Genomic DNA, 26,539 nt, shown 5'->3' with positions numbered 1-26,539 from the left:
TGAGGAATTCCCTGAAGAATTCGCCAGTCCTATAGCTACCCTACCTGTGGACCTACTATGTGATGATACATCCTCTTAGTGCCTCATGATTTTTTGAGTTAGGTTTTCTGTCACTTGCAGTCAAATGCCTCCTCACCAATGTACCACTCTTTATGGAGCTGACAGAGAAAAACAGGAGAGAAGAAAAGCCAGCCAAGTGGTCTGGTGAGCAAATGTCTAGGGTCCAGTCCAACCCTGCAGGCTTGCTGAGCCGGGCACACTATTCTGTTCTAACACTCCGTACGAGGTTTGGTGGTTTCCTCAATTTGCCAACAAGGGTGGCCACTCCTGAGGACAGGGACAGCATCTGCCAGCCTCTGTCCCCCAGCTGCCAGCACAGGCGCTGCACCGGGCAGTAAATAACAGTCATCAACATTAAGGAGCACTTACTATGTGCCAAGCACAGTTCTGAGTGCCCTAGAGGACTTTCCTCCATGAAGACTCTCAGTGCTGCTCAGGGACAGACATTTTACATGGAGCAAACTTGAGGTGCAGAGAGGTGAAGTCACTTGCCCACACTCACAGGGCTGATAAAGGGGTGGGCCATCTTACCACCTTGTCTCCCAGTGATTCTAAGATGGCCCTGGGACAGATTCTGTGCATATGGGCCTCCACAATCCTAAAAGCTTGATGAATTCGGCAAGTAGCAGGCCCGCTGGAGACAGCAGGAGACAGAGGAGTCCTGAGTGGGGGATGTCCAGAGTTGGGCAGGAATGTCTGGCTGGGCTCACATGGGTTCCAGGGTGTCAGAGGGCGGCTGTGCGGAGGGGAAAGGGGAAAGGAGCTGAGGCTAAAGGCCACTGGAGTAGCCCTGGCCGGCTCCCAGGTCTCGTACCACAGGCTGGTGACCGGCCCTGAAAGACAATTCTGAGGTTTTAGGGGATGCACTGTGCTGGCACCCTTTCGCCAAACTTGGAACCCAGATGTTGACAGAAATGAAGTGTCACTGTGGGACGGGGACTATATAGGTGGGACCACGTATTTTACCCTGATTTGGAGGGAAAGCTCAGAGTCCTTTGGCAGGACAGGTCTCACTCGGGTCAATTTCCGCCCTCCAGAATCACGTGGGCCTGGGTTCCTGTCCCAACTCTGACACTTCCTGGAAGAATGACCCTGACCAAGGGGATGCACTGAGCCTGTTTCCCCTCTGTAAAATGGGATAATTAAGTACCCACCTGTGGAGCACTCACTGAGATCATGCATACAGCTCAGGGGAGCCAGAAACAGATCCACACAAATGTGCCCAACTGAGCTCCCCTTCCAATGATCTTTTGTTTTAAGGAGCAAGAGCAATGCAATGGAAGAGGGAGAGCCTTTTCCAGAAACGGTGCTGGAGCAAACTGGACATCAGCAGGCCAAAAAAGTAACATCAACCTAAACTTCTCACCTTATGCAAAAATGAACTCAAAATGGATCATGGACTTCAATGTGAAATATAAAAACATAAAACATCTTGGGGCACCTGGTTGGCTGAGCCTGTGGCGCATCCGACTTTTGATCTCAGGGTTGTGAGTTCAAGCCCCACACTGGGTGTAGAGCCTACTTTAAAAAAAAATAAATAAAACTTCTAGAAAAAAACGAGAACATCTTCAGGACCCAGGTCTAGGCAAGGAGTTCTTAGATTTCACACGAAAAACGTGAACTATAAGAGGGGGACAATGTAACTTGGACCTGATTAAAATTGAGAACTTTTGTTCTGCTATAGACCCTATTAAGGAGAAGAAAGGACCAAAAAAAAAAATATATATATATATACAAAAGGACAAATAAAAAACTGGGAGAAAATATTTGCAAATCACACAGCTGACAAAGGACTCGTGTCTAGTATATACAAAGAACTCTCCAAAGCTGAAAAATGTTGAATCCAATTAGAAAATGGGCAAAAGACATGCACAGACACTTCCCTAAAGAGATATACACAGTTGGCAAATAAGCACACGGAGAGATGTTCAACATCATCAGCCATTAGAGAAATGCAAATAAAAACCACAATGAGATCTCCTTACACGCCTATCAGAATAGTTAAAATGAAAACCAGTGAGGACACCCAGAGCTGGGGAGGACGTGGAGAAGACAGATCACTCATACACCGCTGGTTGGGGGGGGGGGTGTAAAATGGTACAGGCACTCGGGAAAAGAGTTTGGCAGTTTCTTTTAAAACTAAAAAAGGACTTACCACACGGTAAGCAATTGTACTTTTTCTCCCCTCTAAGTGCTTCTGTCTGTGCAATGCAGAACAGTCAGCACACCCATTCACTCAAGTAACACTGTCCTCCATGCACTGAGCAAGTAGCACTCTTAGAGGCACTGCTCCCTCCCCCCGGCCTTACTGGGGCACAGCCGACAAATAAAACTGTAATCGGTTTCAAGTGTACGACGCAATGATTTGATGTACGTACATACACAGTGCGAAATGAGCACACCTCTCATGGCACAGAGGTACCTTGTTTTGGGGGACAATGCTGAAGGTCTACTCTCTTGGCAGACTTCAAATGTATGGTGCAGAATTATTAACTCTAGGCACTAAGCCTACACATACATTAGATCCTCTGAACTTACTCATCTTATAACTGCAACTTTGTACCCTCTGGCCCAAATCCCCCATTTCCCCCATCCCAGCCAACCACCACTCTACTCCGTCTTTTCTAGGAGTTCAGCTTTTTGATTCTCTGTATAAGTGACACCATCCAGTATCTGTCTTATTCTGTCTGATTTATTTCACTTAGCGTAATAACCTCCAGGTTCATCCATGTTGTCACAAATGGCAGGACTTCCTTCCTTTACGGCTGGATAATATTCCATTGCGTGTATCTACATCACATCTTCTTTATCCATTCATCTGTCAACGGACGCTTAGGTTGTTTCGCTATCTTGGCAAGCAGTTGTTTACTTGGGCATTTGTTCCAGGGAAAGAAGAATTTATTTTCATGCCTGTTCAGAGGATGAATGTTTGTAATAGCCCAAGCCCAGAAACCACCCAAATATCCTTTGATGGGCGAATGGTTGGTTATACATACGAGGCTGGTTCCATACCATGGAAACAGCTCAGCAATAAGGAACTGACTACTGATACCCACAACGGTTTGAATGAACCTCAAGGAAATTATGCTGGGTGAAAAAGAATCTCCAAAAGATATATACTGTATGATTCCTTTTATATAACAGTTATAAAATAGCAAGAGTTAGAGATGCAGAACAGATTAATGGTTGCCAGAGATTAAGGATGGGGGAAGGGATGGGTGCAGCTTTAAAGGGGTAGCAGGCGGGAGCTCTGTGGTGATGGTACAGTTGAGTGTGTAAATTGTGGTGGTGGTTACACAACAGCACACATGTGACAAAACTGCACAGAGCCACACACACTCACTGCACACACACACGTGTACACGTGTAATTGGTGTTCTATGGATTGTACCAATGTCAACGCCTTGCTTTGTTATTTGCATGGGGAGGCTGGGTGAAGGGTTCATGGAGCTCCCTGCACATTTCTTTGCAACTTCCTGTGAACCTGTAATTATTTCAGAAAGTTTAAAAATAATAATAAAGGGGTGGGACTCCAAGCCTTTGAAAAAAAAAATGTTCCCTGGATTTAATACAGTGACATCATTCCCACCACCTCTGTTCTTGGACAATCACTGGGTACCAGCTGCCATTTCTAGGCTCAGCCGCTGCTGCTGCCCAAGTGCCCCCACACCCCAGACTCCTCTCCATTCCTTCTGTATTCCACACCATTCCACTTGCTCCTATCTGTGGCCTCTGCTTTGTCTAGAAAGACTTTCTTCCTCTTCTCTGTGGCAAACTCCTACTGACCTCTCAAAGCCCTATCCAAACGCTGCCTCCTTCAGGCAGCCAGCCTAGACCTCTGGGGCTGCACTGGGCTTCCTTTACCACAGCCTAAGTCTATCACAGTGCTCGTCGGGGTGCGCATGGTTTCCAGGGTGCTCCCTCCACTGCAGCCAGCGGCACTGACCACAGGAACCCCTGGTAAATGAGTATCTCAAATAGCTCTCTGTGGGCCTGGCACACAGACTGTGCCTGAGACCCTCTGCTGAATGAAGGCTGAACCGTGGTGGCCGGAAATGGAAGAGAAGTCTGTTTTCCCTGATTTTACAGCAGAGGCTGAGATCCGACAATGGTTTAGCTCAGTGGCTCTCACCCTGGACCAGCAGCGTCAGCCTCCAGCGTTCTATACCTACCAAGTCGGAGCCTCAGGGGGGAGGTCCAGCAAATGTTTGTTTCCAGGCCCCCTTCTGGGTGATCCTGAGGCACGCTGGCTGGAGATCAGTGGACTGATCCCTGTTCTGACAGCAGGGGGTCTCACTTAAATGAACTCACGCACTCACCCTGTCCTTTGACCCAACAGATACTGAGGATCTAGCAGGGGTCAGCCTCTGTGCTGCATGATGGTCACACAAAGACGCACTGGGAGGGTCCCCGATCTTGAGGATGCACGCGCACACATGTGTGCACACACACTCTTGAGCTGGCTGACGGAATGGAGACAGCCCAAGGACACGGTCAGGAAATACACAGGGAACTGAGGGGCACAGTGGCAGCACCTCATCTAGTGCTGGGGGAGGTTCGGGGAAGGCTTCCCAGAGGAGGAGTATCAGTGCTCAAGCTGGCAGGACGGGGGAGTGTGGGGTGAAGTGTGTGAAGAATCTGTAGGCAGAGGGAGAACACAGAGGCGGGCTCTGAAATTCAGACAGCCTACCCGGGGAAGCGAAAGCAGCCAGCGAGGCTGAGGCTGAGGTGTGGCGCTCCAGGCTGGAGAGGCGGGGCGGGGCCTAGTGGCCACACGGAGGTGCTGAGGCTGTGCCCTGAGGGCTGTGGGACACACGGGAGGGTCTGAAGCAGGGGACAGACATGGCCAGACATAGAAAGATCCCCCTGGCCGCTAAGTGGAGGGTGGACCACAGGAGGTGGAACGGAGGCTGGGGGCTCAGGGAGGTGGCCAGGGTGGGGCACTGGGAGGAGGAGGAGAGGGTGGGGGGCAGAGCTGCTCAGGAGGCCGAATGGATGGTCTGCAGTAGAGGGGAGGAGTTAGGGAGACATCCAGGAGGAAGCCCAGAGCTCTGGCCTTAGGACAGGGGAGTGCTGGGGCTGGCCCTTACTGAGACAGGGATCCTGGAGGACCAAGGGCACAGGGCACTAGGGAGCCATGGAGGAGTTGGGAGGATCACTGAGTGGCCATGCTAGGAGGCAAATGGTCTTACTTCGGCAAGTGATACAGGTGTCAAGAACACGCCAGCAGAAATCCTGCCATGAAGAAGGCCGGCAGTGAGTTGTGCCCAAGGCAGCTCAGCCCTAATTCACAACAAACAACCAATCCTTCCAGAGGTCCTCTGATGACCTTCAGGGATCTAGAAACCCCATCAAATGGCAAATAAACTTGTAAGGTCTGTGCATTTCCTGGGGAAGAAAGATCCCCAGCTCTCATCAGATTCCTTAATTTGGAAAGAGTGAAGAGATTCTGACCTTTCTGGAGATGGCTTGTATCTCGTGTAGGTGGCCGAGCCGGGGGTGGAGAAACTCCCAGAAGGCTGTCGGTAGGGAGGGACTTTGTCGGCCCCTGCTGGTGATGCTGTGTAAGGGGTTTCCGGGAAGCTGACAGGTCTGCAACAGAAACAGGAGGGAGGGCGGAGGGCAGGGTGAGTTGAGGATACCCCTGCCCTCAGAGGACAGAAGACAGACCTTTCCCTCAGGCCCAGGCACATCCCATCTGCTTCGTCTGCCATGCTCCCGTCAGAATCAAAGGACGGGGGAGTGTGGGGTGAGCAAAGGGTGGTGTCCGGGAGCCCAGATACCCCTTGCCCTCCCTCTCCTGTTACAGCTGTGCCTGCCCCTCAGCTTCTGAGGCCTGACCGGGGTCACTGAAGCAAGATGAACCTCTGCAAGTTGGATCCCTTCATTTCTTAGAGATTTTTCTTTATTTTTAAGCATGTACTGCCTTCAAGAGAATTTACCTGTGAGCTACACCCCGTCATAATAAAACAAACTCCCAAAGCTACCACCCAACCCAAGAACTAGAATGGCAGCACCTCTACATGTTTACCTGTGGGCTTTCCCCCTTCCCTGCTCTCCCCCCCCACCCCGAGTAATCACTAACCTGAAGTTTGTGCTTATCAGTCCCTGGAGCTTTCAAAAAATATATAGCTTTAATCATACATGGTATGGTGGCTATCCAGCCTCAGACACCGAGCTCCCCAGCCCTGGGCCCTCACACAAGAGGCTCGTAATGAAAATTTAAAGGAAGGAAGGGAGGGAGGGAGGCATAAGGATGAGGAGGGGGAGGAGAAAGAGCAGAGGAAGAGACTGGACAAAAGGGGAGGAGGGAGAAAAGGGCAAAGCAGGGATGCAGACCGGAGGAACATGGGGTGGCACCCCTCATCAGTCCTTACCTCTTGCTGTGCAGGGGCTGGGGCTCCCGGAAGGGGACCATGGGGGTCTGCTTTGGGGGCCGGCTCAGGGACTGGGCGTGGCCAGGAGTGCTGGGGTTGGCCCACTTGGAGGCTGGTAGAGAGTTGTGGGAGGCAGGCCCGCTCCACTGCCAGGGAGCATTGCTGCGGTAGGGGGGCCGGCCCCCAGGGGGCATGTTCTCCGGCTCCGTCTTGGGCTCCGAGGTATTCATGTCATAGGTCTCCAGCCACCCCCTGGGAAGAAAAACTTCGTCACTCAGAAGGGTCCCAGCCCACCAGCACACATGCCTGCTGCCCAGGAGAGACCGCTGCCTTGTCACACTGGGCTGGGTTTCCCGGCCAAATCTGAACCAAGAGAGCCTATTGTACAGGCTGAGTAGGTACCTTTTAAATTGCCTGAAACTTAGCAGCTCAGAAAAGTCAGTCGGGACAGGGCTCAACCCAGAGGCTCTGACCGCTTGGCCCTCTCTCCCTTACCTCCTCTCTGCTCCTCACTCTCTCTTCGTCTTCCCTTCCTCTCCCTTCTCCCTGACCCAGGCTTCAAGTGGACCAGTGTCCTCTATGGAATGGCTCAGCAACCCCCTCCCCACCCCTGCAGCGGTCCTCGGGGCCAGAAAGGTGGATGCCCTCAGAATCAAAGGATAGTATCTGCCTTGTTCCAAAGAACCTCAAAGGCAGCTGGAAGAGGAGCAAGTGACCTACTTTGCAGGGTGGTTTAAAAAAAAAAAAAAAAAAAGCCACAAAATCCAGAACCTTGAAATAGATGCAGAAGGGCCTGTGACTCCCCCCAGACCAGGCTGGCACACATGCTGCAGGGTTCCTGGCTCGAGGTGGGGTGATCCACATGCTGGGCTGGTATCCTCCCCGCTGCCGCGGTGCAGCATGGGAGGGGGCTCCAAGCCCAGGGAGGGGGCCAGGCTCATGAAATCCACCTCCCAGCAGGAGGAGTTTGGAGCTGAGTTTGGAGCCCTCGGCCTGGAAGCTCTCATGCCCTCGACTGAGCTGAGCCTCTGTGGCTCTCCTGGGTCCTCTGGAGCCCAGGGAACTTTCAGGACTGGCAAAAGATGTGGTGGATTTGGTGGCTGGGGGCTCAGGACACGGCTGCTGAGGAATCTTCAGAAGGCGACCGGAGGAAGTGCTCTGGCATCTGGACCCAACACGCTGTGCCCTTCAGCAACATTAGGGTCAGAGCTCCTTCTGGCAATCCCTTGGGTTGGGAGGTGCCAATGCCTCACCAGGTACATGAGGAATGACAACAACAGAAATGTCTAACAGAACCCACAGATAGGCCAGGCCCAGGCGGAGATGGACGAGGGGGCCATCATGGCACCACTGCTTCTGCCTGCTCAGCTCCTACACCCCTTCACCTGGGAACAGGTCTGTGTGCTCTGCAGGGCTGACCCCGCTTCTTGGCTCCGGGTACGAGAATGTCACCCAGGCCTGGCTAACCAGAAACCCCTCCTCCTCCCCCTTCCCCGGAAACAATGATTGGCCCAGGATTGTCACATGCCTGATGTGCAGCCATGCAGAGACAGCATCAACTCTGGAATTGTTTCTGGAACTAATGGGGGAAAGATCTGGTTCACTAGGGCTGCTGTGCTGGAGAGTCCCAAGCTGAAACTGTGAAGAAGGGTGGGTCATCTTTGTCCCATGAGAATGACAGCAGTGCAGAAAAGGAGACAGGTGATAAAGATTCCTGGTGAGGCCATCTGGGTCCCTGCATCTGGCCATGTCTAAACCTTGCTCTGCCTCCTAGTTTGTCAGGGACAGAAGCCAGGACAGTCTGTCTTTTGTTTCACCAAGCTTGAGCTGGTTCTGTTGTCGGGAACCAGAATCCTGATCACTACAGCCGTGCTTTCAAGAGAAGTAAACTGAGGCACAGAGAAGCTAAGTAACCTGTCCAAGGTCATGCAGCCAGTAAGAGGTGGAAACTGGATTTAAATACAGGAAGTTGGCTCCAAAGGCCACAACTTTAACCACCATGCACATGGGCCACTGAAGAGTGGTTTGGGAGCCAGTGAGATTTCTTGGGTCCCGGACTTCTCTTCCAGTTACTGACAGAGTGGCCTTTGGCCAGGAGCCCTTGGGCATGATCTCAAAGAGGGCAAGATTATCCAGTCCTCTTGAAGGCAGCACAGGGTGGTGGAGAGCCAGGGCTTCTGGGCCACATGGTCAGTTCACACCCCAGCCTGCATGGCCCTGGGTGAAGGATTTCCTTCCAGAACCTGTTTCCTCATCTGTAGGACGGTGGTGGCTGCAGGCGTTCTAGAGCACTAGGAGAAAGTCTGGTGCTTGCCAAGTGCTTAATAAACAGGGCTTGGCACTGTCACCTTCTCCAGACGATTCTGTGGCCAAACCACCTGCTGTTCCCACATGCTCAGAGGTCGAGTCTCCCTTCCACCTTCTGAAGTCCAGCCACACCCTGCGGGGGCTCTGGAACAAATCCTTCCCCATCGGTCTGAGAACCAGCAGCACCCACACCACCCTGAGAACTCAGCAGAGGAATGCAGATACCTGGGTCTCATCTCAGCCCACTGGAGTCAGAGTCCTCCTTGAGCTGGGGGCCCAGGAATCTGCATTTTACCAAGCTGCTGGAGATGGCTTCAACACAAGACAAAGTTTGAGAAAGTGGGACAAAAATGGCATCCCTGTCCCCTGGTTTCACCCACCAGAAAGACATCACAGCTTCCATTTCTTATATGTTCTTTCAAAAGTATCCTATGCAGGTATTTCTATGCAGATATCCTACACAAATATTATTTAAAACAGAAATAAAAAGGACAGCACACTTAGCTCCAAATACCATCTTGCTTCCCCCTTCTTGCTCCCCAACTAACAATATTTCTTACCAGGCCCTCTCGGTACAAACAAATTCACTTTATTTCCTTTAAATAATCAAATACTATCCCATCCCACAGATGACCAGGGATTTACTCAGCCTGGGTCCTCTACGGTTGGATATTTAGGTTGCTTCTAGTCTCAGCCAACAACGCTGCGCTCGTGGGTGTGCTCGTCTCAGCCATGTGCCGGAGACGTCTGAGAGGATGCCCCTGGGCTCACAGACCTCTTTTCCTCACTGCCCCCTTGTCCTCAATTCCTGACAGCTGAGTTTCTGGGGGCCATGAGGACTCCTTTCTTACCCCATCTGCTCACTCACTTGCGGGGTTTCGATTTTCCTTCTCAGAGAGAAGTTTCCAACCCCCTTGACCAGAGCTCCTGAGTCCAACTGAAGGTGACAAAAGCATCCCAGATGGCCTCCTCTATCCGGAAGCGACAGAGAAAGTCAGATGAGAGCATTCCTCCTGGGCCTGTGCAAGCAGCCGACGTCACGATGACCATCCCATCAGGCTGGGGGACGTTTTCCCAGCTACCCGGCCCAGCTCAGCTTTGGCCAGTGGTGCAGTGCTCAATCGAGAACCCCCGTCTGATGGCCTGGGAGTGTGCGGATGATCCACTCTGCTATTCAGTGTCTGAAGAGTGGGGTCCCGATGCACACCATGCAGAGCCTGGCTAGTGAGAGGGAGAGCATCTCTGCCCATCCCCATGTGTCTCTTGTCAGGGCTTATTTTGACATCTGAGCCAGGAGGCCAGGGCTGCAGCAGGAGGCTGGAGAGACCCCAGAAGTGGGGTGACCAGCTCTGCAAATGAAGTCAGCCAGACCCCTCTGCATTTGAAGAACAACAAAAACCATACAAGTCCCAACACACACATGCCCTTGCAAACAGGAGATCCTGTTTCAGTGGCTGCCCCGTCAAGGGAGTAGGATGATAGCTTTTCTCCTAATGAGGGCAAGCAACAGGGCTTGTCTGTCTGGTCACACCCTCCCTGCCTGGTCTCCCCAAAGTCTCCCCAAAGCTGGAGAAGGGAGCCTGCAGACTTTTACTGTTGCTTCCGCTGGTCCCTTCCTGCAGGTCCAAGGATGTCTTTGCCGCCTCTGGTGCGCAGAAAGTTGTCTGACAGGCGGACTGGCTTATCGTGTGCACGCGCGTGGGTGTGAGGGTGTGTGCAGAGCAAGGCAGAGGGGGGTCTGCTGGGGAGCTTGCCTGTGGAGTTACTTCGGCTTGACTTGCCCCTGCAGAGCCTGGAGCGGGTGTGGCTGGGCCGTGGTGCCATGAGAAGGCTGAGAGAAGGGGACGCCTGGGGCTTGACTGGAGTCCCGAGGAGAGACTGGGGAGGTGGGTGAGGGGAGGCCCAGCCCTTGGTTGCAGGGTTTAGGCGTGCCCTGAACTGCCCTCTACCAAGTTCAGAGCAGGCAGGAAGGGGCGGGAGGAGCAAGCACAGCTGGGCATGCACACAGCTCTCAGCAGCCTTCCCAGGCGGCAGAGGACCGTGCAGCTGGGAAACCTGGATTGAGGTTAGTAGCTGTACAACTCTGCACAACTGACGGGTCCCCTCGGGGCCTCAGTTTTTCATCTGTAAAGTGAGGGTCACACCAGCCCTGTGAGGTCACGTGTCACCTCATGTCAGCCTTCCCCTTGGCTCACTCTGCTCCAGACCCCCTTGGAGGTCTGGCAACAAGCCAAGGGCCTTTGTCCTCACTTCCCTAATGGCCACGCCCTCCCTGCAAGGTCCTTCTTCCGGCTCCTTCTCACCTTCAGGCCTTCCCTGACCACCTGGTCTGAAGTCAGGCTATATGCTTTTTATTTCCCTCACACCCAGTATCTCACAGGTGGTGTCTCTAGGGTGCCCCCTCCAGGACGAGTGCTGTTCTATATGCTTTATTTACAAAGCTTTTCTCCAGCCTCACCGCCATCTTTGGAAAAAGATCTATTACGGCCCTCGTTTTATAAATGAAGAAACTGAGGCGCAGGGTATGAGGCCACTGGCCCAGGGCCATGGTTTACTATGAGGGAGAGCTAAGATTCAAACCTAAGTAATCTCACTGCAGAGCCCGCCTTCCCATGATGCTCAATTGCCTCCCGCTTTTGCTATGTGAAATCATCTTATTCCCTTGTTAACTGTTTACCTCCCCTGACCCATTCAGTAGCTCCACGAGGGCCAAGGCCTGACTGCCCTCTGTGCAGCTGTGTGTCCAGCACTTGGGATGTAGTGCTTCTCTCTCTGTTTCCGGCCACCTGTGGAGGTTGCTGAGGCACCAAGTCACCATTCTCAAAGCTGCATTTACCCTGCCTTCCCCATAAGATCAATTCTACCTCAGAGTAACCAAACAGTTACTGAAGGAACGTTCTTTTTAGAAGAATTTCAGCCAATAAATGAAGAAGGAATGATGGAATTGAGAGCAGTACTTGCTACTCTGTGACCCATGATGACATAACTGATGGAGGCAATAATGACACATGGCTGTTGAGGGGGACAACGTATGAAGACGGGTCAGGTGCCACCACATGAACCCTCTGCTCTTTGGATCACTCACAGAGGGCAACACACACAACCGGGAAGTGTTGTTACCAGAAGAAACCTAACCAGAATTGGATCAAGCTTCTACATCAAACTCCAGTGTACAGGAAATTCATGTGCTAGAGGAACAGGGTAAGGGACACCAGGGGGATGGCAAGCAGCTAAATGCAGGAAATGCATCACTCCAAAGGGCCAGTGACCTGGGTTTCTTCCCCAAATAAATCTCAAGGGGAAAAAAAAAGTGGGATGGAAAGCTTATAGATTGAAAGAGCCTGAAGCGACCCAACAACCAAATACAACAGGAGGAGCCTGATTAACAGAACGATTCTTTTTTAACGAAGATCTCTCTGATATACCAGGAAGGTAAACACAGATGGGAAGCTGATACTGACTTACTGGTAAAATTTTTCAATACAGTCATAATTTTTTAGAGGTTCTTATTGCGTAGAGATACATTCTAATCACTGGAACTGCTTCAAATAATCCAAGGGAGGGAGGGAGGGAGGTACAGAGCTTGAAAAAAAACTAAACAACAAAAAGTTGACTGCGTATTGGTTAAGTGTTAAAATGGGGCTCGGTACACTTTTGATATGTTTGAAATGTTTCATTAAAAAAACAAGACAAACTCTCTATTGTCTTCCCATTGTATGTGGAATAAAACCCAAGTCCGTCACTGTGTCCGTAAGCTCCCCTGAAGGTTGCCCCTGTTCCAGTCACACTGGTGTCTGCTGCACAGATGGACGTGCCACACACATTCACACTTCGGAGCCTCTGTGCAGACTCCGTCCAGGACCCCCTGGCCCAGACAAGACCACGTGGCTGCCTCCACCCAAGAGCCTTCCCTGACCCGTGCGCAGCTCTCCCACCATGCTGCAGGCCCTGTAGCCACCATGCTTTAATTTTCTTCTTAAACCTCATTACTGCCTGGTCCTGCATTATATCTAATTACTGCCTGTCCCTGCCTCTAGAACACAAACTCCAAGGGAGCAGGCGCTCGCTCCATTTCGTCCCCGCTGTCTCCCCAGCACTTCAGATGGAGCTCGCACCTCGTTAGAGGCACAATAAATGTGTGTTGAAGCAGTGGATCAAGTGCAGCGCGCGCTCGGGGCAGGTTAGTTTAATGCCGTGTGCATCATCTAGAAGATGGGACCGATGAGGGTGCCCACCTTGTGCGGCTGTCACGGACATGAAGTGGGACAGTGCGCGTTTGGAGAGCTTCAACCGTTAAGTAGCACGCGGTAGGCGTTCGACAGATGTTGGCTCCCCCTGTCACCATTAGTGCTCTTCCTGCTGAGGAAGGGCCTCGGGTGACAGTGCTCTGGAAGCTGCCACCCCCCACCCGGCTCCCACCTTGCAGGGCAGATGCCCTTACCTCCGGGGAGTGCCGTCGTCGAAAGGCGGGATGATGACCACCTTGACAGTGACAGAGGTGCGCAGGAGGTCGATCATCTGATCGTGGGTCAGCGTGACCACGGCCACCTTGCAGATCTCCACCAGTCGGCTACCTTGCCGGAGGCCAGCCTGCCAGGCAAACCCATAGTCCTCCACCTCGGCCACCGTCCCGTCATACTTCACGTGGAAGCCCAGCTGCCCGAGTCCGTTCCGCCGCAGGGTCATGTCCACCGTCTCCCAGCCATTGGTCATGACCTGTAGGCAACAGGCAGGATCTAGCCTGAGAAGCTGTTTGGGGCCAGCTCTGGATGACCCCTGCACAGATTTCCCCCCTTCAGGGCCAAAGACCCTGCTGACCTCCATCCCTTCCAGGTGATGCCAGGATACAGGAGCACAAACACCCACCTAGTCCCAGCCTCAGCTCTTGACTTCTGAAGAAAGTGGATAGGCAAACATGTGGCTTATTAGCTGGCAGAGACCGTGGCAGTCATGAGCCGTGTTCTCCAAATGCCCCTGGCCTCCCCCCTTCCCAGCTATAGGGGGATTATACTTCTTGGCCCCCTTGTGGTGGGTGGGCTCTGGGACTTGTTTTGGTCAGTGAGTTGTGAGTGGAACTGTCATGTCATGTCATCTAGACTGGGGCATTTAGTTGCCAGTGCAAGACCCTCCGGAGGCCTTTCCCCTCTGCCACAGCTACTGGGATTGTTCCAGAGAGTGTCTGTTTGTGGTCAGCTGGGGTCCCAGGGTGAGAACACTGTGGAGCAGAGACCCCTGCTGAACCTAAGCTTGGACATGTAGTGTGAGCAACAGATAAATCTTCGTTGTTTTAACCCACTAATATTTTATCCTGACCCAATGACTCTAACCAAAGTAGGTTGGAGAAGCAGCAGACCAGAGATCCTGGGATCTTTGCTGGCTGGAAGCTTGCGCCGTATTCTTTACTTCATGGTATCCTTCTTAGAGGCACAACCCCCTCCCCAATCTCTTCCTCAGACTGTCCTGCAACCTGGAGCTGACCAAACCACACAAGGCCTTGCTTCCGATTCACTCCCTGCTTCATCTGTGTGTGACTGTCGCCACGATCACATATTACTATAGATAAGAGGACCCACCGAAGAGAACCCCAGTCTCTCAGTGTGTTCTTAGGAATTCCCTCCTCTTCTTGGGAGAAAAGGATTAATTTAACAAGCCACAGCTACGGCTACTGAACAAGTTACATCGAGATCGGTCTGCGCTCTCCAGAAACTGCATTAAGGAAACAGAACATGTAACAGTTCAAATTGCTGGTGGAAAGCCATCCCGTGGCTAGAAATGATGCCACCTGACATACCTATGACAGCAGGGGCTTTCGCCCTTCTCTGACCGCTATGCTCCATGAGGAAATTTTAGGTCACAAATCACTCTATGCATTCACACGACCATCTACACACACATATTCCTTGCAACCCAAATCAACCACATTGGTGAGCGTAGGCATCCGGAAATGAGAACGTGGATGGTGAAGCACTCACCTGAGGACATAACCACATCTGATTTAGACGGTGAGAGTCTGCACAGTGAGGGGCACATGTGGGACCCGGCACCGCTCCCCAGAACGGTACTTATCCTTACTCACTGGGACGGGCTGTGACACTCTGTATCCTTTCCTCCAAAATTCTGGATTGAGACCCAGCAATTGATTTCATAGCCCAACTTGTTCACATGCCAGTGAAGAATTACTGTGACTGCTTCGTGTATGATAATGACAAAACAGTTGTTTTTTGAACAGTCTTTATGTTTTCGAGATAAATATTGAAATGTGTATAGATGAAATGATAGGCTATCCCGGATTTGTTTCCAAATAATCGGGGGCGGGGGAAGAGAAGGGAGGGAAGGAAGAAACAAGACTGGCCACAGGCTGGCTGAGAGCTGAGGGAACCAGTGATGGCCTGGGAGTTTGCTAGGTTGAATCCTTCTGCTTTTGTGGCTGTTTGATGTTTTCCATAATTAAAAAGTTTAAACTGGTTGGAAAGGATAGTGTTTAGTGCACTGAGAGAGAAACTTGTGTGTGACTGGCTCCATCCTAGCCCGTTACTTCTGCTCTGGGAGTCCAAATTCTCCTCCCTGAAGCGGTCACCCTTGTGTCCAAAGAATCTGGCTATGGGTGACAGAGAAACGTCCCGTGTGTCTGAGCCCATGACCAATGAGGCCACACCAGCCCTGGGGGGGGGCTGCGTGGGGAGGCCCCGACCATCCCTGGAGGCTGCAGCGGGCCTGCTGGCTGCTGTCCATCTTCCATCCTTCCCTTCCTGCTTTTGGTAATAAGACCTCCCACAGCACAACAGACTTGGATGGGCGCGCGGCCACCCAGCAGAGGCCCGCGTTTCTCAGCTTCTCTCACAGCTGGCTGTGGACATATGACTTGCTTGGGGCCAGCAGGATAGATGTGAAGGCATTTCTTCTTTGTGTTCTTCCAAATAGTACTGCGTGCCCTCCACACTCATGCCTTCTCCCTTCCCGCTCACAGGGACATGGATATGGAGCGATACCAACCAATACGGAAGGAAAAGGAGGTGCCACAAGATGGAAGGGACTTGAGTCCTTGGGCTGTCCCTTGCCACCGTGACCAGCCTGGGCATTAGCCCCAAGAGAAATAAATCCCATCTTGTTTCAGCTCCTGGATCTCTGAGTCTCTCTCGGCAGCCCGGTCTGTAACCACCCACTACAGCTGCTCTGGACCATTTCAGATAGGGAAGGGAGGGGTGGTCGGGGATCTCTGCGGCTTCTCTCTTAAATGTCCTGCCACTTCCGTCCCTTTTGCTTTTCTAATGAACCAAAGGAAGCCCCACCTGAAGAACAGAAGCATTCCTGATGTTTACAAGATTCCAGAAGGGCCCCGTGCCACAGGGAACACCGTAGGAGACCGAATGCCTATCAGCTGAGAGGAACCTGTGCCATGACATGTGGCCACACTGCCCCAGGCCCCCCCTTAAAGTTAATCTTCCTGGGGACTGATCTTTGTGTGCCAGGCACCGATGAAGCCCTTCCTAGGCCTAATTTCACCAATATCTCACTGGGGAGACAGGTACAACTAAATTGCTTATCTTACAGTTGTAAAACTTGTACAGACCTGACTTTTTAACTCTTGCTTTTAGCCTCCATGCTATATTCCCCGCTGCCCCCTTTGTTTCCTTCCCCCTCATTCTGCACCAGGATGATTCCAACTTCTTGCTCTTGTCTCAGTTTAAAAGTTGTTTCCTCAGGGACCCCCTGGCCCGGGCTCACAAGGTGGGGTACTTGGTGGGTATTGTAAGGGAGAAGCAAGCTGGTGGAACTGTGGCCAAACAGTACACCCTATCACCCTGCTTCAGCTGCCCACCGCCCTGTGCAAACATATGCCCAGTGTAGCCAGAGCCCCCGGGGAGCTACACTCTTGTGAAATCTTCTGAAGGTCAAGATTTGGTAATTAACTGAACAGGTCTTGGAGCTGCATCCGACCTGTGGCTTCAAGACCTCTCCCCACGATAGGTTCCCCTGGCGTGCTCAATACTCCCTCTTTAACCTTTTGGCACTTGTAACTTTTTGTTCAATTTCTGCCTCAGAGGGGAGCCCCAGGAGGGCGGCCAGGGCCCATCATGGTCACTGCTGTGTCCCAGCACTGCCTGACTCAGAGAGAAGCACACAGTAATACTTGCTGACTTAACACAAAGGATGTCTGAATCCCAACTATGTTGGGGAGGGCGTGGACTCCTTCCCCTGGAGGACTCTGCAAAGCCGACTTGCTGTCACGAGTCGTGTATGACAGGCTTGTCCCTTCACAAAAGATGGCTTACATCATCACTTCCTGGCCACCCGGATCCTCAGTGGGCTCTGGGGCACTGAGACTGTGAGGGGGGCTGTGGTAACGGGCTGTAAAATGCTGCACTGACAATCGGGTCGGGGGTGGGCGTGGGACGGAGCAGCCCAGAGAGGACGTGGGTAAAACATGTCACCTGGCACGGTGCCCGGCATGGTCACTGCTCAAGAAAAGTGAGCTGCTGTCAGGATTCTGGGAGGAAGAATACTCTTCAGTGGGGATGAGAAAGGTATCTCCTTCACTGGGCTTTGGGGAGGAAAAAACGCAAAGTCGTGCAAGGTGCTGGGCAGGGTCTGACAGCCCTACGTAGACGTTCGCTTTTGCTATTACTACAGGGCAGTATGCAACCGGGCGTTCAGAATGAGTTCGCCAAGTGTGTGCTGCATTCCAACCTCAGTGCTGAGGACACAGTGGCGAACAACAAATACATAAATATGCTTCATATGGTGTAAGTGCTTTGGGGAAAATTAAAGCAGGGTAAGTGGGTGGAATATGCTCAGGGCCAAGCTGGGGGGGGTTTGCAATTTTACATAATGAGGCCTTCCTGACAAGGTGACATGTAACTTAAGGAGAGGAGGAAGTGAGTCACAGGGGGATCGGGAAAAGTACTCCAGCGAGAGGGCACGGGGCAGGGCAAAGGCCCTGAGGCCGGATGCCTGCCTGGCACACTCGGGAAGCAGCACAGGTCTGTGTACCCAGAGCAGAGACAGCGACAGGGAGCCGGGTCACACTGGGTCTCAGAGGCCACTGCAAGGACTCTGGCTTCCATCTAGAGAGGGCAGGGAGTTTTGGGCAGAGCAGTGATGGGATCGGATCCCTCGGGTTGCCTTACTGAGGACAGACCATAAGGAGGCAAGGGTGGAGGCGAGGGAGACCAGCGAGGAGGTGACTACAGAGTCCAGGAGAGGCCGGGGGAGGCTGTGGAAGGGGAGAAGTGGCTGGAGTCTGCCCACCGGAGGTGGTGCTGCCAGACGGGGTGTGGGAGTGACAGAACAGCGGGGCTGATGCTGAGGCTTCTGACCTCAACAAATGGAGTGACGGACGTGCCCTTTCTGGAGACAGGAAAATTCTGTGGGGCAGGAGAGGAAAACCAGGAGTCTGCTCTCGGACATGTTGTTTCGGGGGCTTAGAGACCCCAGGTGAAGATGCCAAGTGAGCAATGAGCTACCAGTCTCGAGTGTAGGCACAAATGGGTTTCAGAGTCAGGAAAACCTGGATTCAGACCCCAGTCTGCCACCTGCTGGCTGCGTGACCTTCTGTGAGAGTGTACCTCTCAGAGCCTCAATCTCCTCATCCTGTCAAGTAGGGTAAGAACAATACCTACGCTCCGTGGGGCGGACGGCTGTGATCTCGCGTGTGAACGCTGCTTATCAGCGTGCAGTCAGGGTCCAATTAAACTCATTCAACTAATCAATTGATCTGCACTTACTGAACACCTACTAGTGCCAGCCCTGATCTATGCAGACGACATGAGCACGTAAACAAAACAGACGGAGGCCCTGGTTCTCATAGCTCACATCCATGTTGCTATCTAACGCTGAGCATGAATTTTGGGGTCAGAGAAGCTGAGAGCAGGACTCCATCAATCCAACTTGAACTTAATGAGAGGGGGCAAAGGCCCGGAAGGGTGAACGCACTGGCATCTGGAGGTCACAGCCCATTGAGTCAGGCAAGCTTCTCTGGGAAACGTAACCCATCCAATCCTTAAAACTTGCCCATGATGTAGGGTAATTTTTGTTCCCATTTTTCAAGTGGGGACATCTGAAAAATGTCAGTCACACGGCAGTTAAGAACTTGGCTCAAGGTCACACAGCTGGCTAGCGGCAGGGCCAGGACCTGAAGCCAGGCCTTGTGACTCTAGAACCTGTGTCTGTGTTAGGCTCCCTTCCCCATTTCACACATATGACATGGCCTTCTGTGAAACGCACCGGGAGCCCATCGCCAACAACAGCATTCCTTCCCGCGAGGCTCCCATGTGGCCTGAGGCTTCTCAGCACCATGATTCAGGCCACCATCTACGAAGCTGTCACCTGAAACCAATCTGCCACTCTTGGTTTGGCCAACAGTCTGAGCCTGAGCTGCCTATCAGGAGCTTACGGTAAGAATTTACCCAGACTGTGAATCTTTGTCTTTTAATAGAGGAAGTTAAACCATTCACATTTATTGTGATTACAGATACGGAATTACTCCTGCTATATAACTGTTTGTTTTTTTAAGAATGCTTTCTTATATTCCACCACCCCCTGCCCTGTCCCATTTATGCCCTATCCTTCGATGGCTCAGAAGCTTTTCATTCTATTTTAATTCTTCCAGGAAGTACCCTTACATTTTGAACATAAGCATGCACGTATATTTTCCATCAAGATTCTAGAGTGAATAAATCTATCTTTTGTCTTCCCAAGGTGATGGCATGGGCATGGTCCAAACTGTCTCCAGAAAGAACCCAGGCTGCAGGGCCCATGAGACCCCCTAGTATGTAAATGGCAATTCTGACTCCCTTGGAGCCAATTAGTGTCCTGGCCTGACGGGCTGGGGGCAGAGGGGGTTCCCTAAGGCCTTGGCCAAAGCACAGAAGTGCTGCACCATTGCGGAGCTCTCTCCCTTACCTTCAGTCTCTGGACGATTTCCCTTATGTCCTCCACAGAGCCTTCTGTGGCCTGCAGGAAGATGTGGTCCCCTCTCCCGTAGAAGATTTTGAGTGTTGAGGAGTCTGGGGTCCAGCCAATGACGTCCCCGCAGTAGCAGTTGAACACCACCTCCTTGGTGCGCAGGTCCAAGAGCACCACAAACTCGTTGGAAATCCCCAAGATGCAGTCGATTTCTACCCCCTGGGCATAGTCCTGAGCCGCCACCCTCCAGGCGATGGCCCCTGCGCTGTGCTGCTCAGCGCCTGCCCGCGCTTTTGTCTTCTCCTTTTTCTTGGAGGTCAGGGAGATGAGGTTGAACTTGCCAGTGGAGTCAATGGGTGTGTTAGAGACACAGTTTTCTGCCAGGTCCTTGAGGTACTCCTGGCGGGTCCTGGTGGCCATGGTGTGGAATTTGTCCGACTTGTGTGCAGCATTCTCGGCATTAATGACCTTGGCCAGCAAGAAGTCTCTGAAGACATCAGACTTGCGGAATGTGGCTCCACTAGGGATCGGGGGACCGAAAGGAGGAGCATCTTTGGATCGGGTCACAGCCATACTGAGGAGGGAGAAATAGGTGGTAGAGAGAAAAGCACTTGAGATTCCCTTTAGAAAGTAAATATGCGATCAGAAATAGGAGTTTGCTTTTTAAGAATTGAAATCTACATCTAACTAGTAAGTTGCTGGCCAACTAGACTGGAAATGAGACAGTCTTAGGGCACATACATGCGTTTTTACTTCCTGACAGATGTTAGAACATCCATTGGCGTTCCAAGAATAATTCTCCCAGCACTGTTCCATTTCAGTTACTCTCATACCACATACATATAAACTATGTGGTAGATTCCAGTTTGGCAAATCTTGAGCTACGCTGTTTTTGTGATGATGATTAAAACCGGAAGGAGTCACTGTCAATGAGTGAGCAATCAGCTTCCTAAGATTTTCTTAAAGAGCATTGTATTCACCCTCCACAAAAACTTCACTGTGTGAGCACGGCATTAGGAGAGATTTCCTAATGCTTCTCTCCCAACTGTAGAATAATTTTTAAATAATGAGATTCCCGACTAAAACATATGCCATGAAACCCAAACACAGTGTAAAGTCTTGTTCGGGTTTTGACTCCTAGCATCCCCACCCTGGCCCCCACGTGACAAGTGGGACAGTGTAACATTTCTGCCTCTGTGTGACAAGCATTTCTGGGATGCCCTCTCTTGGGCATTGGGGGTACAGTAGTCCCTGACGCCAGAGCTTTTAATCCAGGAGGAGATGCATACCAAACACATACACTTACAAATTAACTTATAAAGACAAAGAAAGGAACGGGGTACAGACTGAACAACAGATGGACAGGATATAGATGGGGGGGCTACGGGGGGAATCCGGGAGGGCCTCTCTGAGGAAGTGATAATTATGCTGGGATCTGAGGCTGAGTGGGAGGCAGAGGAAGAGCTGAGGGTAGAGCCCTGTATGCAGTGGACACGGCACGTACAAGGCCTGACTGGGAAAGATGAGGCTGGGGTGGTTTGAGCCCAGTGAGGAGCGGGATGGGAGCCAGGCCTCTCAGGGCCTTCATGGTATGTTAGCACTTTTCATCTTGATCGTGAGAGCAAGCCATCCTTTGACCATCTGGACTCACTATTCACTCTCTGAACCCCCAGATCTGGTCTCTGCCATTTTCTGCCCTGCTCAGTGCCCTGGAAGGTGAGTTTCTGCATGCTTTCACCTTCACCTGGCTTCTAGTGAATCCTGCCATTATGAAGCGGCAGCAGGCGACAGGAGGGGACAGGAGAGAAAGGCTGGCGGATTGCTTTCTCTTTATGGCCTTTTTGCTGGGCGGGGGTGGTGGCAGTGGCTGCCGTCCCTGATCCTTCAACTCACAGCCGCAGCTCCTGTCTGGTGGCCCCTCTTCCAAAGCCTAGCTCTCTCTAGCTTCCAGAAACTTCTCCCATCCTCTCCACCCTCATCAAGCCAAAGCGGTGGGTATGTCTCCCTGCTGCTGCGGCTGGTCCCTGGATGCCTCACTCTTCTGTACTGGTTCCCTTAACGTAGGCCTGCCTGTGAGTAGCCTGTTCATTCATCTTCGGTTAAAACCCAAGTGGGGCATCTGCCTCTTGAGGGTCCATGATGGACACAGGTGCTAGCAAGTGACCAACAGACTACCGATCTGCAAGAATCAGCATGGCTGCCCCACAAAGAAAGGACTGGAAGGGATCAGAGACCATCGAGGGAGCTCCTGCACACCCCAGGTGGGTCAGGCCAGATCCCTCGCTCACCACCTCCACTGTTCAGGTCCAGCGACCCTTCCCCAGTTCTGGAGTGCCACGTGGGCAGGTCCCACCTGGAGCTTAGCTGATCCCCCAGCACCAGCACAGGTGTTCACTACTGATTAAAATACTGACTTAGGGGCACCTGGGCGGCTCAGTTGGTTAAGCGTCTGCCTTTGGCTCAGGTCATGATCCCAGGGTCCTGGGATCAAGTTCCACATCTGGCTCCTTGCTCAGCGGGGAGCCTGCTTCTCCCTCTCCCTCTCCCTCTGCTGCTCCCCGTTTGTGCTCTTTCTCAAATAAAATCTTTAAAAAAAAATAATGACTTGAACAGACCAAGAAGAAACAGATTTCTACCAATGCACAGGAGGTTTTCTGTAGGTTTGACAGAAAAAGGCATTTCCCACGGGTGAGGTTCTTCGAAGGCCACACAAACCAGGCAGGTTTTCTTCTGTGCAAAGCCATGTGGGTAAGGCCTTGCCTACAGCCTGGGGGAGGGATGAGATAACTTGGCCAGTCTTTCTAAATCACAGTGTGTCCACACTGTACTGTACAGATGTGAACAGCTTTGCAACTTCTCCAGTCAGCACCTCGCTGCTTAGAATGACAGACTTTGGGATTTCCCATAATCCTGATTCATGATTTTAAGAATCATGAAATTACAAGGTGCTGAAGGTTTCTGGACAAGCAGAACAGCTGGTCCCTTATGTCCCAACAGGCGGGACTGGGTTTTCACAGCACACAGGCTGCAGGGACGCCGGTGTGCCCCTCAGAAACAGCACACTTGGAACCAGAAAGGATGGCACCTCGCTACACAACCAGGAGACGGAAATATTTCCAGAATACTCAGTTATTCCTTAAACAAATATTTCCTCAGGGCCTATGATGTTTGGGCCAGGCATCTGTCTGGCCAGCAAAAATGTCTTTAGGGCCCACTAGATGGCAGGCCCCGTGCCATGACAGATACACAGAGGGGGATGTGACATGGGGTTACCTTCAAGGGAGGCTAGGGCCATGCCAAGAAGTCGTTTTTACAGCATGATGGGTGCTGTGATGGAAATGTGTTTGGGGACATGATGGGGGTACAAGGGTGGGGGCAGGGTGTGGTCTCTCGGGGATCAGCTGCCTACGGGGACGGAGGGCAGGCAGCTTTGGTTGTGTCTTTAACATTTTCTTTCTTTAAAAATAAAGAAAAGAGAGCTGAAGCAAATATGGCAAAATGTTAACATCTGTTAAATCTGATGGTGGGCACATGGGTGTCTGTTATATTATTTTCTGTGCTTTTCAGAATGTTTAAAATATTGCATAATAAAAATATTTTAAATTAAACTGTAAAAAAACAAAGGGTTTAGGGATGCCTGGGGGGTACAGTCTGCTGAGTGGCCGAGTCTTGATTTTGGCTCAGGTCATGATCTCAGGTTGTGAGACCGAGCCCTGCAATGGGCTCTGCACTCCACTGGGAATCTGCTTGAGACTCTCTCTCTCCCTCTCCCTCTGTCCCTCCCCCTGCTCACGTGGGGCGTGTGCTCTTTCCCTGTCTCAAATAAATAAATAAATCTTTAAAACAAAACAAAACAACACAGAACAAAAAAACCAGGGTTTGTAAATCAGAAAAAAGCCAGCATCCTGGAGGCCATGGAAAGGCTGGCCTGGACAGGTGGGGGGGTCGGCCGTGGGTTGCTGTGACAGCCCAGGCAGGAGAGGGGAACGGGGGAAGGGGAAGGGCTCACCCCACATCCCCAGCTCAAGCCTTGCCTCTGATGCGCTGGGAGAAGGTGGCCTTCTCCTCTGGGTTGTGTGTGTATGTGAACAACTCCATCTTCCCTCACCACGGCTAACTTCCAGCTCCCGAGGAACGTGGGACATCATGCGAGTGTGGCTACTGCTCCATGTCCCAGGAACAAAACGAGCAAGGAGAGAGGGGGCCTCGGGCCTGCTGACGCCTGGAGGCCCTGCCGTGCAGTGTGCTGGCTCCTGGCAGCCACCCGGGCAGCACATTCAGCACGGCCCTCCTAACCGCACTCACTGCACGGTGGTGGAACCCTCCTCCCGTCTCTCCTTCACCTCACCAACAGAAGAAAATAGTAGGTTCTGGCAAATCCGCCAGGACCACCAGTGCACCTACTGCACATATCCTTTGACTCCGTAGCCGTGTTTTTAGGAATTTTCCTAGCTGTCTACTTGGACGCATGTGCAATGAGAGCAGAAACAAGATTATTCATGCAGGACGGAGTGGACAGTGGGTGACAAGAAACAACCCACATGCCCATCGAAGGGGGAAGATTCTCGTGCATCCACACGATGGCAAGTCACGCGGTCCTAAGGAATTTGAAAAAGCACTTTATGTACTGGTTTGGAGAGATCTTAAGGATCAGTGAGCAGAACAACAAAGGCTGCAGGATGGTGTGTGTGACGCGCACCGCGTGTATTAACAAGGGGAAAACGAATACTTAGAAGTAGTTGCCTGCATATGTATGAAACAGTCGGATGCACAAGAAACTGCTAACAGGGCGAGTGGGTGGGGGCAGGGGTGGGAGGGGGACTGTGACTTTGCTTTACTTTTTATATCTTTTGAATTTCAAACCGTTTTCAAAAAAATGGAAAATAGCGAGTTCCCCAGAGTCTGCAGTGCTACTCCAGGAACATGTGCGCCCTTGGCACATGGTCATCGGTCAGGTGGCGTCCAAGGACTATAGTTCTATCCTCACCCCACACCCAGAGAGCTTTTCGCTTGGCCTCTGGCTGCTGGCCGCTCCCCGGGGTGAGAGCCGGCCCTTGGGGAGGATGCCGAATGGGTCTGAGGCCTGTGCTGCCTGCTGATCTGTGAACGAAACCTCAGTTCCATATCCAGAGTGGCGCGTGTGTGCGTGGGTGTCTGCCCTGCCCCCATCCTTCCATCTTCTGATTTTCCTTTGGGCCATCACTCCTGTGTCTCAGCCCCTGTGCCCGCCCCGCCCGGGTACGGCGATGGCTTTGCTCTACGATGGGCTCCTCACCCCCCAAGCAGGTCAGCGAGCCTCAATTCTGGAGCTTCTTTTCCCGGGAAGTGAAGCTCTCTTTTGGCTGGATCTGCAGCTGGGAGGATGTTAAGCTTCGATCTGCCAGCAAATGAAGCAGCGTACAGGAAAGAGGAGAAGGTCGAGCTACGCCTGAACCTGTCATTTCGGAGAGCCAATATATACAAATGCCTGTCTTAAGCCAGATCGAGGAGGGGTTCTTGTCACTTGCATCCGAAAGATTCCAGGCAAATATGAATCCCTAATGGTCTCCTTATCAAAACTGGGGTGCCATACCCCTTTTTGACTGAGGATCGCTCTCTAGAAGGTGTGGGGATGTGAGGACATGTGGGGAGTGGGGACGTGAAGCACACACAGGCGGCCAACTGCTGGCTGTCTCTCTGCATGCTGCCCGGGGATGGAAATCCACTGCTGTGACTTCCTGTGGGTGCAGGGGAGGGGGCAGGGCTGGGGGGCCATCCCCGGGCTGCTCCCCGGAGCCCGTGCAGGGGTGCGTACCTGTAGCAGACATTATCAGTGCAGGGGTTGTGAGCTCGGATGATGATGAAGACGTGCTGAAAGTGTGAGCGGATGTTCTTGGGGGTGAAAGGCAGCGCCCCTGGCTCCTGGAAGATGATCGTCACAATGTCGTTTCCTATGTGCCTCTTTCTTAGTAGCTGGTAAATGGAAATGGGGGAGAGGAGGGCGTTACAGGTTGGCTTGAAGGCCCTGCCAGGACCCTCACAGCAGCGTCCCCACCACCTCGTGGTTCTCACTCCTCCCCGGTCTGGTCCCCACAGGCAGCCAGAGGGAGCCATGGACCTGGGTTGGATCATGTCTCTCCCTGCTCAGAGCCCTCTGGTGGCTCCGCCTCACTCAGGGTAGAAGAGTCCCCACATGGCCCAGGGGGCCCCCAACACCATCTGCCCCCCTCCCACTTCTCTGGTATCTCCTCCCACGCTCCCCCTCGCTCACTCTGTTCCCACCACACTGGCTTCCTGCTGCTCCTCAATTGCACCAGAAACACTTCCTCCTCAAGGCCTCTGCCATGGCTGTTCCCCCTGCCTGGAACATTCCTCCCACAGGGACCCACGGGGCTCCCTCCTTCAGGTCTTTGCTCTAACACCTCCCTCCCACAGAGGCCTTTGTTGACTGCTGGGTCCCTGTGACAGCCCCTATCTCTACTCTCCTGCTGCCTCACTCAACAGTTACTGACACTGAGCACATGGTGGCTTTTCCCTCTTCCTTTTGTTTCTTGTCTGCTCCTTCCCACTGACACTTGTCTGTTTTGTTCGTTGCCTACTGCTGTGTGCTTAGTGCTGACAGCAGAGTCAGCACACAGTAGGTGCTCAATAAACATCTACCGTAGGTAGGCATGGGCTGGCAGACGCTGACTTGCTCTGGGCCTGGCTCACAGCCCACTGTGGCACGCGGGACACCGCCGGCAGGGCCGATCCCAGGCCACCACCGCCCCTGCCCCGGATACTAGGGTTGGGAGGGTTGGGGCAGCTGTGGCTTCGGACTGGCCCACGGGAGCCCAGTCCTCTCTGTTTCTCAAAGTCTCTAACAAAGAGACTGTTACCTTTATAGGTGATGACGTATTGACGGTGTTTTA

At 52.3% G+C, this 26,539-nt stretch overlaps 1 protein-coding gene across 1 annotated transcript in view; it reads right to left on the bottom strand.

The window, feature by feature from the left end:
- Nucleotides 1-26,539, bottom strand: part of SIPA1L3 (signal induced proliferation associated 1 like 3) — a 96,169-nt gene that overhangs the window by 49,877 nt on the left and 19,753 nt on the right. Inside the window, exons 6-10 of the mRNA XM_040633909.1 lie at nt 25,444-25,601; nt 19,647-20,223; nt 13,186-13,460; nt 6,438-6,689; nt 5,515-5,652 (exon numbers count right to left, since the gene is read on the bottom strand). Coding sequence (XP_040489843.1) covers nt 5,515-5,652; nt 6,438-6,689; nt 13,186-13,460; nt 19,647-20,223; nt 25,444-25,601 — 1,400 coding nt within the window. The remainder of the gene's footprint in view (nt 1-5,514; nt 5,653-6,437; nt 6,690-13,185; nt 13,461-19,646; nt 20,224-25,443; nt 25,602-26,539) is intronic.

The sequence above is a fragment of the Ursus maritimus genome, unplaced genomic scaffold (assembly GCF_017311325.1).
Source record: "Ursus maritimus isolate PB19 unplaced genomic scaffold, ASM1731132v1 scaffold_19, whole genome shotgun sequence".
In the NCBI taxonomy this organism is placed as follows: domain Eukaryota; kingdom Metazoa; phylum Chordata; class Mammalia; order Carnivora; family Ursidae; genus Ursus; species Ursus maritimus.
This window is presented reverse-complemented; position numbering and strand designations above follow the sequence as displayed.